This window comes from Rhinopithecus roxellana, chromosome 16, assembly GCF_007565055.1.
Source record: "Rhinopithecus roxellana isolate Shanxi Qingling chromosome 16, ASM756505v1, whole genome shotgun sequence".
NCBI lineage: Eukaryota > Metazoa > Chordata > Mammalia > Primates > Cercopithecidae > Rhinopithecus > Rhinopithecus roxellana.
In genome coordinates, this window is record NC_044564.1 from 51,297,048 (window position 1) to 51,311,061 (window position 14,014).

Consider the following 14,014-nt stretch of genomic DNA (forward strand, 5'->3'; position numbering starts at 1 on the left):
TTGCCCCATCTGGCTCTCTCAAACACCACTTTTCCCTTCTCTTTCCCTCCACTCCAACAATATATAGCTTTCAAACTAGGGTTCAGGAGAAAAACAAACTTGGGTAAGGAGAGTGGAGTATTACAAATATTTCCCATCAGCACCACATATAAGTTCTCTCATATCAAGAAGAAACATGTATGCATATGTATTACAGCCTGACAAAAGGAAACACACACATACAGGGAATAAAAGGCAAGAAAGAACAAAAAATGAAGAAATGAATAGGGCACACAAGGGGCAAAAAACCCATTCTGGAAGGATACATAACCCAAAAAAAACTAAAGAAAATTCTGAGCAACTTCATCATAATAAAGAACTTAAAAACAATACAACCCTATAAAAACAAGCTTAAAAGCAAGAAGCAGCAGAATAAGATGAAAATGCGTTTGTAGTGCTAAAGAAACTTAGAGCCTATATAACACAATGACTTAACCAATTAATTCAATTAAAATATCAAAAACAGAACAGACACTGGAGAAAACAGAATTATTAACAAAAAGAGAGACTTCAGATGATCACAGTAAATGCAAAGGTAAAAGACAAATCAAAGCAATTAGAATACACACGGAGAACAAAAGAAATTTCAGTATTAAAAAACTGGTGTCATGAAGTAGAGGATCCAATAATTTGACCAAAAAAAAGTATTCATGGTAATAAACAAGGAAAATGTTCTTAGAAGAACTAAGGGCAATAGGAAAAAATGATTATAAGTGACACTTAGATATATCTTGTTTACATTACTGAATTTCAAAAATAAAGAAAAAACTCTCAGGCATTTTAGATTTAAAACAACAACAACAACAAAAAAAAAAAAACAAGCGGCTTCAAGGAGGGAGGGGGAAAAATCAGACTTTTCTACAGTAACACTAGATGTCCCAAAATAATAAAACAGTGACCACAAAGTTCTAATGAAAGTGTTCCCAAACAAAATTACCTCCTGCCAAGTTATTTTTCAGGAATGAAAGCAATAGGCAGACATTCTTAAGCATTAAAGAAAACAGCAAGCATTGAAACTCAGAGACTCACAAATTCTTCCTAATAAAAGGAGAAAACAATGGACAAAGAAATCCAGCTAATCAAACACTAGGAGATTATGGAACAACATTTACAAAGTTGAGGAGGAAAAAAGTGTGACTGATAAATTTTATACCTAGCCAAGTAATCCTTCAAGTAATATAAAAACAAAAGACAAATATTTTCAATCAATGAAGTGTGTAAGAACCCAAAGAATGCTGTACCTATAACTTGAAAAGATTGCCTGACAACGAAATTCAATCAGGAGATGGAATAACTCAGAAATGGAGAAGCAACAGCACTGGTAATGAGCACCAAAACTATTAAAATATTTAACTAAAAGAATTATGACAGAACCATGACAACATAAAGAATATGATCAACATGAAACTAGGCCAATTAATACACTACAATGGCCCTTAAGTGTTCAAGTGAAAGGAACAGTCACCTGTTTCTCACTTTAAATCAAGAGTTAGAAATGATCATGCTTAGTGTGGAAGTTACGTTAAAAGCCAAGAGAGGCCAAAAGCTAGGTCTCTTGAGCCAGTTAGCCAACTTGTGAATGCAAACGAAAAGTTCTTGAAGAAAATTAAAAGTGCTACTCCAGTAAACACACAAATGGTAATAAAACAGCCTTATTGCTGATATGAAGTGGTCTGGATAGATGATCAAACAAGCCACAACGTTCCTTAAGCCAAAGCCTAATTCAGATCAACCCTAACTCTCTTCAGTTCTATGAAGGCTGAGAGAGGTGAGGAAGCTGGAGAAGAAAAGTTGGAAGGTAGCAGAGACTGGTTCACAAGATTTAAGGAAAGAAGTCATGTCCATAACATAAAAGTGCAAGGGAAAGCAGCAAGTGCTGACACAGAAGCTGCAGTAAGTTACCTAGAAGATGTAGCTAACATCATTCATGAAAGTAGCTACAGTAAGCAACAGATTTATTTATTTATTTATTTATTTATTTATTTATTTATTTATTTATTTATTTATTTGAGATGGAGTCTCGCTCTGTCGCCCAGGCTGGAGTGCAATGGCTCAATCTCGGCTCACTGCCACTTCCGCCTCCTGGGTTCAAGCCATTCTCCTGCCTCAGCCTCCCAATTAGCTGGGATTATAGGTGCCCACCACCACGCCAGGTTAATTTTTGGTATTTTTAGTAGAGATGGGGTTTCACTATGTTGGCCAAGCTGGTCTCGAACTCCTGAACTCGTGATCTGCCCACCTCAGCTTCCCAAAGTGCCAAGATTACAGGCGTGACCCACCGTACCTGTCCAGCAACAGATTTTCAATGGAGATTAAATGGACTCCTTTTGGAAGAAGATGCCATTTAGGACTTTCATAGCTAAAGAGAAGTCAATGCCTAGCTTCAAAGATTCAAAGGACAGGCTGACCCTCTTGTTAAAGGCTAAAGCAGCTGGTGACTTCAAGTTGAAGCCAATAATCATTTACTATCCTGAAAATCTTAGGGCCGTTAAGAATTATGCTAAATCTCCTCTGCCTATTTTCTTTTTTTTTTTCTTTTTTTGAGACGGAGTCTCGCTCTGTCGCCCAGGCTGGAGTGCAGTGGCCGGATCTCAGCTCACTGCAAGCTCCGCCTCCCGGGTTTATGCCATTCTCCTGCCTCAGCCTCCCGAGTAGCTGGGACTACAGGCGCCCGCCACCTTGCCCGGCTCGTTTTTTGTATTTTTAGTAGAGACGGGGTTTCACCGTGTTACCCAGGATGGTCTCGATCTCCTGACCTCATGATCCACCCGTCTCGGCCTCCCAAAGTGCTGGGATTACAGGCTTGAGCCACCGCGCCCGGCCATCTGCCTATTTTCTATAATAAAGCCTAGATGACAGGACATCTATTTACAGCATGATTTACTGTTTACAGTATGGCTTATTTTAAGCCCACCATTGAGATCTACTGCTTAGGAAAAAAAAAGATTCCTTCAAAATATTTTTGCTCATTGACAATGCACCTGATCACCCAAGAGCTGTGATGGAGATGTACAAGGAGATTAATGTTGTTTTCATGCCTGCTAACACAACATCCATTCTGCAGCCCATTGATCGAGGAGTAACTTTGACTTTCAAGTCTTATTTAAGAAATATATTTCATAAGGCTATAGCTGCCATAGATAGTGATTCCTCTGATGGATCTGGGCAAAGTAAACTGAAAACCTTCTGGAAAGGATTCATCATTCTAGATGCCATTAAGAACATTTGTGATTCATGGGAGATCAAAATATCAACGTGAATAGGAGTTTGAAAGATGATTCCAGCTCTCACAGATGATTTTAAGGGATTCCAGACTTCAGTGGAAGAAATAACTGCAGATGTGACAGAAACAGCAAAAGAACTAGAATTAGAAGGGGAGTCTGAAGATGTGACTCAATTCCTACAATCTCATAAGAAAATTTTAACTAATGAGAAGTTGTTTCTTAGGGACGAGAAAAAAAACGTGGTTTCTTGAGATGGAATCTACTCCTGGTGAAGATGCTATGAACACTGTCAAAATGACAACAAAGGATTTAAAATATGACAGAAGTTTAATTGATAAAGCAGGGTTTGAGAAGACTGACTCCAATTTTGAAAGAAGTTATACTGTGGGTAAAATGCTATCAAATAGCATCATGTGCTAAAGAGACATCTTTTATGAAAGGGAGAGTCAACTAATGCAGCAAACTGCATTATTATCTTATGAAATTGCCACAGCCACCCCAATCTTCAGTAGCCACTACCCTGATTGGTCAGCACCCTAAACTGTGGCAAGACCCTCTACCAGCAAAAAGATTATGACTTGCTGAAAGCTGAGATGATTGTTAGCATTTTTTAGCAATAAATATTTTTAATTAAGGTATGTTTTTTAGACAATTCTATTACACATTTAACAGACTACAGTACAGTATAAACACAGCCTTTTTTTTTTTTTTTTAAGAGATGGGGTCTCATGCTGTCATCCAGGCTGGAGTGCAGTGGTACAATCATGACTCACTGCAGCCTCAAACTCCTGAGCTCAAGTGATCCTCCCAAGTAGCTGGGACTACAGGCCAAAACACATAACTTTTATATCCAATGGGAAACAAAAACATGTGTGTTACTCACTCTATTGTGACATTCAGTTTACTGTAGTGATTCCTGCGATATGGCTGTACGGTATAAGAATCACCTGAAGGGCTTATTAAAACAGCTTGCTGGACCCCCTCCCTTAGAGATTCTGATTCAGTAGATCTGGGTTGGAGGTCAAGAATTTAGGTTTCTTTTTTTTTTTTGAGACAGAGTCTCGCTCTGTCGCCCAGGCTGGAGTGCAGTGGCCAGATCTCAGCTCACTGCAAGCTCCGCCTCCCGGATTTATGCCATTCTCCTGCCTCAGCCTCCGGAGTAGCTGGGACTACAGGTGCCCGCCACCTTGCCCAGCTAGTTTTTTGTATTTTTTAGTAGAGAAGGGGTTTCACCATGTTAGCCAGGATGGTCTTGATCTCCTGACCTCGTGATCCGCCCGTCTCGGCCTCCCAAAGTGCTGGGATTACAGGCTTGAGCCACGGTGCCTGGCCAAGAATTTGCGTTTCGAACAAGCTCCCAGCTGAGGCTGAGGCTGCCTGCCATTCAACATACTACCAAGTAGCACTGGCATAGAGAGATCCCCGGAATAAAATTTACCTACTTGTGTGTGTGTGTATATATATATGTGTATATACATATATAGACAGTCTTGCTCTGTCGCCCAGACTGGAGTGCAGTGGTGTGATCTTGGCTCACTGCAACCTCCGCCTCCCAGCTTTCAAGCATTCTGGTGCCTTAGCCTCCTGAGTAGCTGGGATTGTGGCGTGTGCCACAACACCTGGCTAGTTTTTGCATTTTCAGTAGAGACTGGATTTCACCATGTTGGCTAGGCTAGTCTTGAACTCCTGGCCTCAAGGGATCCACCTGCCTTGGCCTCCCAAAGTGCTGGGATTACACGTATGAGCCACCATGCCCAGCCCCTATTCGTATATCACAATAGTGAGATGATTACTTTTCAACTTTCTTCTTTGTATTTTTTAGGTATTTAAATTTTTTTTACAATGAATGTTCCATCTTTACCCAAACAATAAAATCATTATTGTAAAGAAAGTTAAAAGCAAGAAACATTCACATTTTTTATAACTATAATTTGTAGAAAAGCTTTCTCTGTGACCTTTACTTTTTCTTTCTTCCTCTGAAAAGTTGAATCGTGTTTAAACTCTCTCAAAAGTATCAAGTTTTTGTCTATAAAGTGGCAAAACTGGCTATGATGAAATAAACTGATATTTGCTATTTCTAATAAAAAGCATACAATATATTTTTCTTTCTTACCAGATTCAAATAATATTTAACACCAACATATTAGTCCAAGTCCTATCATCACTCAGATTTATCAGAAAGGTATGAAAAATCCATGTCTACTATAAGGACCAAAATAGCCTAATTCAATACTACTTTGTAAACATGGGGATGATGTTATTATGTAATTGTTTTAAGTACAATAACCACTGATCACATCTGAACCCTCAGGATACTTCAGTATTTCTTTTGGACAACCATGACCTGTTAGTAAATTACCCCCAATAGTTTCACAGATCGCCCCAATGCCAGAGACCCAGATTAAAAAAAATAATAATGGTATGGGTGAGATTCACAGAACAAGCACTAACTGTTATGCAAACTGAAAATAAAGATTTTATCTAAAAGTTATTTGGGGAAAATAAGCAGATTTTATCAAGAATTGGAGCTTGGTAAGAAGGTAACAAAAACCCATTGTTAGAAACAGGTTGACTCTGTAGCTTTCCATAGTAGAGTTTAGAGTTTCTTGTCATGATTCCCTTATCAATGCAGTCTAATAACTACTTACAGAGCACTTACATTGTATTAGGTATTATAAGTAATCTACAGATGATTTAAAGTATATGGGAGGATGTGCATAGGTTATAGACAAATACTATACCATTTTATATAAGGGACTTGAACATTCATAGATTTTGGTATCCTCAGAGGTCCTGGAACTAATACCCCATGGATGCCAAGGGACAACTATACTCAGAGGTAGAACGTCTCTGCTTTTCCTACATGTCCATATTTTTAACAACTTCTGTTCTTACAAATAATCCTAAGTCAATCAATAAAACTTCAAATTCTATTAACAGCTTAAAAGTACCAAGCAATACTCTGATCATTCATTCATCTGCCAAAGAAAATGGCAACCGAGTACTTTTTCTCTTTTAAACCAAAAAAAGTTTTAACCCTAAGGAAAGCTTTAATACTCATTTTAGATATTCCTCTAATACATCTATTTATAATATATCACAGAACTATATTCTGGTTATTAATAATCTCGTTTCTTACCAGGATCTGCTAATCCAGTGGTCTCTAACAGTATGTAATCAAATTTCCCCTTCTTCTGCATCAAATTCTCAATAGCTCTAAGGCCATTGTCCCTGGAGAATACCAAAACATAATTTATAGTTGATTACCTAAATAGTTTGAAGTGATTATTACACACATTTTAAAATATATTCAACAACTCAAGACAAAAGTATCCTTAGAAATGTGAAAATTTAACTCACTACTAACCTTCTAACAAAATGTCTGTCCCATATTTACCAGTGAGAAAACAATAGATGCATATATATAATGGGTAAAAAGAAATCATATACATAATACTTTATTAAAATTAAAAGCAGAGGAAACTTTATCTGACCAAGTCAGTATCTTTTTATAGCTTTATGAAATTTTAAAAAACCAATATCCAAAATAATGATAAAATTTATTAACTATAGTAGTTTAATATAATAGCTAAAGGGACACTGAGATTATATGCCACTTAATTCTATTTTGCATTAGGATACAAGGTTTTAATTTCCCTTTTTTCTTATTTTATCAAAAGTGAAGGAAAATACTTAACAGATTACATTTTGGTTGTTCAAGAGTCTGTTATAATTTCATCCTTGCCAATACATTTGAAACAAAGTCAAATACCTAAGGGGGTAAATGATGCCGAAGAGATTTAATTCACCAGAATACACAAAATTAACAATACAAGCAATCATTTTTATAATTCATTCAACAAACACTTGAGTGCTACTATGTGTTGGGTAACTCTTCTAGGGTCTATGGTAGACTAGTGAACAGACACTGTTCTTGGAAACTTAACTAGTGGAACATAATGTAAGGTTTTTCTCTTTTTTGATAGTCATTTACTTTTTGTTTTTATAAGGTTGAACACTTGGAAATATGACCAATGACGTATTAATTCAGAATAATCATTTTTTACATAGGAGACTTTCATGCACTAGAGATTAATTAAGTAAGCCCTGACATCAAAAGCAATAAAAACTCAATAAAAGGACCAAAACATTAGAGCAGATAGAAAAGACAGCAAGAAACACTTCAAGAAAATGCTTCCTAATAAGTTTATTTTCTATAAACTTTCTATTTGTTTGAAAATACAATGAAGCAAACTATGTAAATTCAGTTAAATTACTCAAGAAAATTAAAGCTGGAAATATAATCTAAACATTTCTAGTAAACCATGTACATAGTAAACACATTCCTCACTTCACTGAACAGCAGAGGCAACCGTTTCTAAGTTCCAGCCACTCTTCATAGAGCTCTCCACCTTGGCTGACAGCTAAGGATTTCTCCAGCGCACTTCCTAGAATAATTAACAAACAGCACTCTTTAGCTTATGTTCATTAGCCAACAAAAAACAAAGATAAGGATAACTCAATAATGGAGATCTTAAAGCAGAAACAGAATTTTATAACATATTTTTTCATTTTATTCATGCGGTCTCGATATCTAAATTACAGTACACTATTTCAGCTTTTATTTAAGATGACTTAAGCCCTTAAAAAGACACATCCTAAACTGATAAACATACCTACTTCCTCCTCAGGCCTCTTACTTGGCCACCCCCATTTCTTAATAAAGTAGCTATCTTGAAGGCATTTTTTTCTTGTTCAGGGTAAACTTTCTAAATAAACTAGTATGTTTTATATACTGGACTTTGTATGCCCTTCAACTTCTTAAGAGATTGCCTTATCTATCTTTTTCTTTTCACTCTTCTTCTAAATTGTTTCTGTTAGACAAACGGCTGAATATTCCCAATGAGTAAAAACCCCTAGTTCATCTTGAGGAAGGTTTTTTGCCAGTGTATCATGTGCTCATTTAAAAAATAAACTTATAGGGAGGCCGAGGCAGGCGGATCACGAGGTCAGGAGATGGAGACCATCCTGGATAACACGGTGAAACCCCGTCTCTACTAAAATTACAAAAACTTAGCCAGGCATGGTGGGGGGCTCCTGTAGTCCCACCTACTCGGGAGGCTGAGGCAGGAGAATGGCGTGAACCTGGGAGGCGGAGCTTGCAATGAGCTGAGATGGCTCGCACCACTGCACTCCAGCCTGGGCGACGGAGCGAGACTCCAAAAAAAAAAAAAAAAAGGAAATTAAACTGATAGGCTGGGTGCGTGGCTCAAGCCTGTAATTCCAGCACTTTGGGAAGCCGAGGTGGGCAGATCATCTGAGGTCAGGAGTTGGAGACCAGCCTAGCCAACATGGGGAAACCCCATCTCTACTGAAAATACAGAAATTAGCTGGGCGTGGTGGCGGGTGCCTGTAGTCCCAGCTACTTGGGAGGCTGAGACAGGAGAACTGTTTGAACCCGGGAGGCAGAGGTTGCAGTGAGCCAAGACTGTGCCACTACACTCCAGCCTGGGCGACAGCTTGGGCAACAAAGCGAGACTCCCTCCATCTCAAAAAAATAAAAAAATAAAAATAAACTTTTAGTTAAATTCACACATTTTCCTAGCAATACTTACATAAGAAAGAATAAACTATATTTGAAATGCTTGTTATCTATAAGAATTATTTTAAATGTTTTACTTTTCCTCTAATAAAGAAATATACCAAACAGTGAAGAGTTCTGAAAGTCCAGTAAGCAAATGAGCCCCCATAAAATTGAGTAGTTTTACACTTCCATAGTTTTTATCATATTTCAGCTAGGTATTAATAAAGAGCTTCTAAGGGGTTGCTACAGAATTCAGACTACATACAGGACGTTAACGAAACATGAAGGAAAGTGCTAAGAATGCCATGAAAAATAAAATTGCGAAAATGATCCAGGAAAAAATAAAGAAAATAGTAAGAATAAATGCAATCAGTGTGCAATACGTTATTTAATAAGATGATGGAAAAAAACAGTCTGTTATTAGAAATCTCAGGATTTTTGCCTAAAAAGCACTTTTCTCTTTAGTTTATTAAAACTAGAAATCGAATATAACAGGTTTCCCATCCTGTTCATAAAACCTAGCTCTTTTACTTTTTACAACTGAAAAAAATAGTACATTTTAAAAGAAATCATTTAATAGATATTGTTTGGCTAGAAGTGAGCTTTGATTACAATTCATACTTACGAAGAAAAACTCCTATAAAGATAATAGAAGTATCGTGTCTAGCACTATTTTTTTTAACTACAGTTTAATATTTGAGTTGAGAAGTTAAGCACACTTATTTTCACAGATAATTTAAGATACATGAGCATAAAGACCATATGTTTATCTTATTTTTAAAATCTTGAGTTTTAACTGCATTGCAGATAATAAACATTAAACAAAGTAAACTTGTAACAGAAGCATTTTCAAATATTTTTCATGAGTTGCAATAAAGTCCATACAGAAGTCTCTTTCTAGTTCCTAAAAAAACATTTTTTGGCTGGGCGTGGTGGCTCACGTCTATAATCCCAGCACTTTGGGAGGCCAAGGCAGGCAGATCATGAGGCCAGGAGCTCAAGACCATCCTGGACAACACGGTGAAACCCCATCTCTACTAAAAATACAAAAATTATCTGGGTGTGGTGGCATGCGCCTGTAATCCCAGCTACTCAGGAGGCTGAGGCAGGACAATCGCTTGAACCCGGGAGACAGAGGTGGCAGTGAGCTGAGACTGTGCCACTGCACTCCAGCCTGACGACACAGAGAGACTCCATCTCAAAAAGAAAAATTAAAAAAAAAAAAAAACCATTTTTCCATATGTCTAGATTTTTACTTCTGGAGTCATTTATTTCATGTAAAAATCTAGTTTAATTCTATTAATAAGAATTTCAAAGTTACACAAAATAAAATTTTATTAAAACTAATTTTAGTATTTTCAACCCATATAAATCTTAACAAAAATTAATCTAATTTTTCCAAAGCTATCCACATCAGTATAATACCTTGCATTTTCATTTTTAAACATGGAATATCAACTCACCAGAGGAAGAAAGTCACATAAAATCTTGCAACATGACATTTATTGAACTTTACTTACCTTCCCCAAATTCATTTAAAATGACTGCTACTCTTTTACTATGTTGCTCTGTCAAAATATAGTTCAGAAGTGTTGTCTTCCCAGCACCTATAAAACATTTTTTGTAAATAAAAAATTCAAAATAATTTTAAAGATATGAAAAAGATATAAAGAATCCTAATGTTTTTGAGAATTTGCATGCTATTTTTCATATATTATTTAAGTACAGTATAGAACATCCTAGAGGATAAGATTAAAGCACCCTTTGGAACCTATTGCAAAATATTTTATGTAGACATACAATTTTATAAATATTTACAAATACTCCTACAAGTTGAAACAGTTTCTTCAACCTAGGCTAACCTTTCCTAAAATTTATACACAATGATCTTTTATTTATAATGACATTTTATTTCAACATTAACCAGAGGCAAATTCAGGCTGAGTAGATGGCCACTTATAGTATGCTTTAAACAATCTATAAAAGTTTTTATGAAATGAGAAATAGAGGCAGGTAGTGTCAACAACGGACAGAATATTCAGTAAAGATAAATTCATAGAGCTATACCAACTTTATCCAGCAGGTGGCATGTGAAACCTAATATGTCAATCTCGAGTAGAAGAGTCTTATGAACCACACACACTAGAGTTCATACAGGAAAAAAAGAAAATCCTAACTGCATAGTATTGTAGTTCAATTGTATGACTATATCATTTCTTTATCTTTTTTTGTTGGACATCGTTTCCAGTGTTTTACTATTACAGTGCTGCTAAAAACCTTTACATGTAGGCGAAATACATGTCTTCTGAAATATATTAAGTTTTCTAGTATATAACTAGATCTTCCTATAACTAGATTTTACGAAGTATTAGGGTATTAATATCTTTGAGGTCATATTCCTTTCAAAGCTTTTTAAGAGATGAAGGCTTATATTTAGAGTACTTTAGGAGGCTCAACATCACAAAAGTATGAAGTATAGAATGGAAGAGACAGACTTTGGGCAATGAGAAAAATCTTAAAACCAGTCCAAGACTGAGACAGAGGCCCTCAACATGAGTGTTTCACAGGGCACTGATGTGAAAACTGAAAGGAAAGGGTGAATGTAAGAAATCTCCTAAGAGAAGACTTATTAGGGCTTTTTAACCATATTATGAAGAAAAACACTTTAAGACATAGTTCATTCATTCCAAGGTTTCTAATATGTAACAGATTTATGCTGGGCCTTGGTGAAAAAGTGAACAAGACAGCCTCTGCCTTCACGGAGCTTAGAAATATCAAGGGAAGCGGGGAATGGAGGGGAATTCAGTGAATAAGCAGGCAATTCTGTCACAGGATGACATATTCAATAGGAGATGTATGAAATGCTATGGAGAACCTAAAAGGGACATCTAGCCAGAGGAGTCACAGTAAAAAAGTACCTATTGCAAGGGGCGAAAATACTTGGCACCTTTGAAGTAACATTAGTTCATTGTGCGGGGCCAATTTGGCAGGCTGGAAAGGTTGGCAAGATCCAGATCCTACAGGTCCTTGTAATTCATGTTAAGGAATTTGAACTTTAACCCATATGGACGCCACTGAAAGGTGTGACGCAATCAGACTGACATAAAGATCATTAAGGCTAACAGGCAACGAATAAATTAAAGGGCAACAAGACTCCAGATTAGTCAGGAGGCTTTTAGAGTATTCCAAATGGTTGGGATCACAGGAGCAGGATTTGGGGGGATGGGAACGGATGAAGTTTCAGACATGTTAAGCTTTAAGTTGTAGGACATCAAAATAGAAATTACACAGAAGTGTAGCTAAAGATGGACAAAGCGGGAAGGAGGAGGGAGCCTTAAAAAGAAGCCAGAGAAGCAGGTGGAAAAATCAGAAGAAAAATGTAATAGAAGTCAACGGAACAGTGCTTCAAAAAGGGAAAATGGTCAGTGATAGGAGTGAAACTATCCCTAGATTCAGCAACAGGTTTGCTGGTATTAGTCCTCACTCCTGAGCTTCAGATCATTTTCTCCAATGATCAGCTGATCTACTTCTCAATAGGGCAGCCTCTGAATAACTGGGGAAATGCCAAAAATCCATTCCTTTATGAAATTACTTTCGAGCAAAAAACAGGAATAAACTTACAGTCTACAAAGTTAAAAAAAAAAAAAAGGGTTCTTATTTTTACATAAAAGGTCATAAGGTCATGAGGTGGCCCAAGTCTGTACCTGTCTCTAGCAACATCTAGGAATATTATTTCTCTGAAACAGTACCATTTTATTTGTATTTCTTAACTTTTTTCAAACTTCTAATACAGTCATATATTTGTTCTAGCCCTTCTATTTAACAGTAAGGTTTAAAAATATATTTCTCAAACTTTTCCAGTAAGAAATTTCTACTGTAAGTGCATAAACCGCCCTTCACGAAACTACGAGGTTCACAAACTTGTGGTTTCGAGTATCCCTGTACACTCATAAACGTTCTTAATTTGAGAAATAGTCTTGGAGGACAGAGATTTTATTCTTACTTCCTACGCAGCAGTTTACAAACAGACCTCAAAAAAAAAAAAAAAAAAAAAGGTGTTTGAGATAGGAGCACTTCCCGCTAACTGGCTGGAGGACTTTGGCTCGTGGGGAAGCGGCATCTACTGAGGAAAGCCCCACATGTCGGGCATTTTACAGATGGGACGTCCTTTAATGGCAATAGGTAGGCGGTGCCGGCCTTATTTCACAGGTGACAGTATTTTTGCCATTTTCAGGTGAGGTGGATGAGCGTCAGAAAGGTAAGATAACTTGCTAAGAGGTCATTGAGATAATTAGGGGGCGTGTCTGAGCTTCAAAGCCTTGTTTCAAAGGCTAATTTCGATCTCACTTGAGACATGGGAATCTAACGCAGAGGGGACCGGGCATCACTAAACTCCCAAGATGAGAGGGAACCCATACCAGGAGCAAGTGACCCAGCTCCTACCTCAAAGCCATTTGCTCTTGATCATGAGGCCCCAATGCCTCAGGAGAAGAGGCACTGGCAGCCCCCAAAATCCCAGGACACCAGAGTTCACGGCATTTTGTGACCGGGATGATTAGTTACCTAAATACCCGGTGATAATTGTGACTGGGATCTTAGCGCCGAGGCCAGACTTTTCCTCCTCCTCGCTTTGCTTCGTCTCAATGGGAACCAATTCAGGACAATCCTCCTCCGCAGGATCCTCTTCCTCATCCACAGATCCAACAGTCGGTAACATTCTGGCCTACAGCACGTCCGAACCTCAGCTGAACCGCTGGGACAAACACTTCATACCGCAGCCGCGCACGCCCAGCACGCCACTCCAGGCCTGGCCAGGGCATGACGTCATCACATCGCGACGCTAGTTGATCCCGCCCCGATTACCTGGGCTCTGAACGAGAACGGCCTCTTCTCTTAGCCACACCCCCCAGGGAGGTGGTCTCTCCCCGACGGGAGCTGGACACGCCCCTGGGCGTGTTCTGTGAACCTGAGCGACGCAGCGGAGAGTCCTTGGGGCGCACTGACCACCTGTCTGAAGGTGTCACGGGCGCCTATAGCCTTAATAAGCTACTGGCTGTGGGTAGTGCTGAGGCCGGCCTGCTGGAAATCTGGAGTGGGTAGCCTGACCTAACCAGTTCCCACAGGGCATAGACTTTATCAACCTGACCTTTTAGTCTCGTTTAAAAAA

General features: G+C 37.9%; 1 protein-coding gene across 3 annotated transcripts in view; it reads right to left on the reverse strand.

Moving 5' to 3' along the window:
* Nucleotides 1-13,742, reverse strand: part of LOC104663297 (COBW domain-containing protein 3) — a 54,318-nt gene extending 40,576 nt beyond the window's left edge. For 2 of the 3 annotated variants that reach the window (XM_010364430.2, XM_010364428.1), the window contains exons 1-4: nt 13,411-13,742; nt 10,368-10,454; nt 7,615-7,711; nt 6,403-6,494 (exon numbers count right to left, since the gene is read on the reverse strand). In XM_010364430.2, coding sequence (XP_010362732.1) covers nt 6,403-6,494; nt 7,615-7,711; nt 10,368-10,454; nt 13,411-13,564 — 430 coding nt within the window. In that variant the 5' untranslated portion in view covers nt 13,565-13,742. The other variant, XM_030919557.1, reaches the window with a different exon arrangement.
* Between the last annotated feature and the right edge of the window lie 272 nt (nt 13,743-14,014).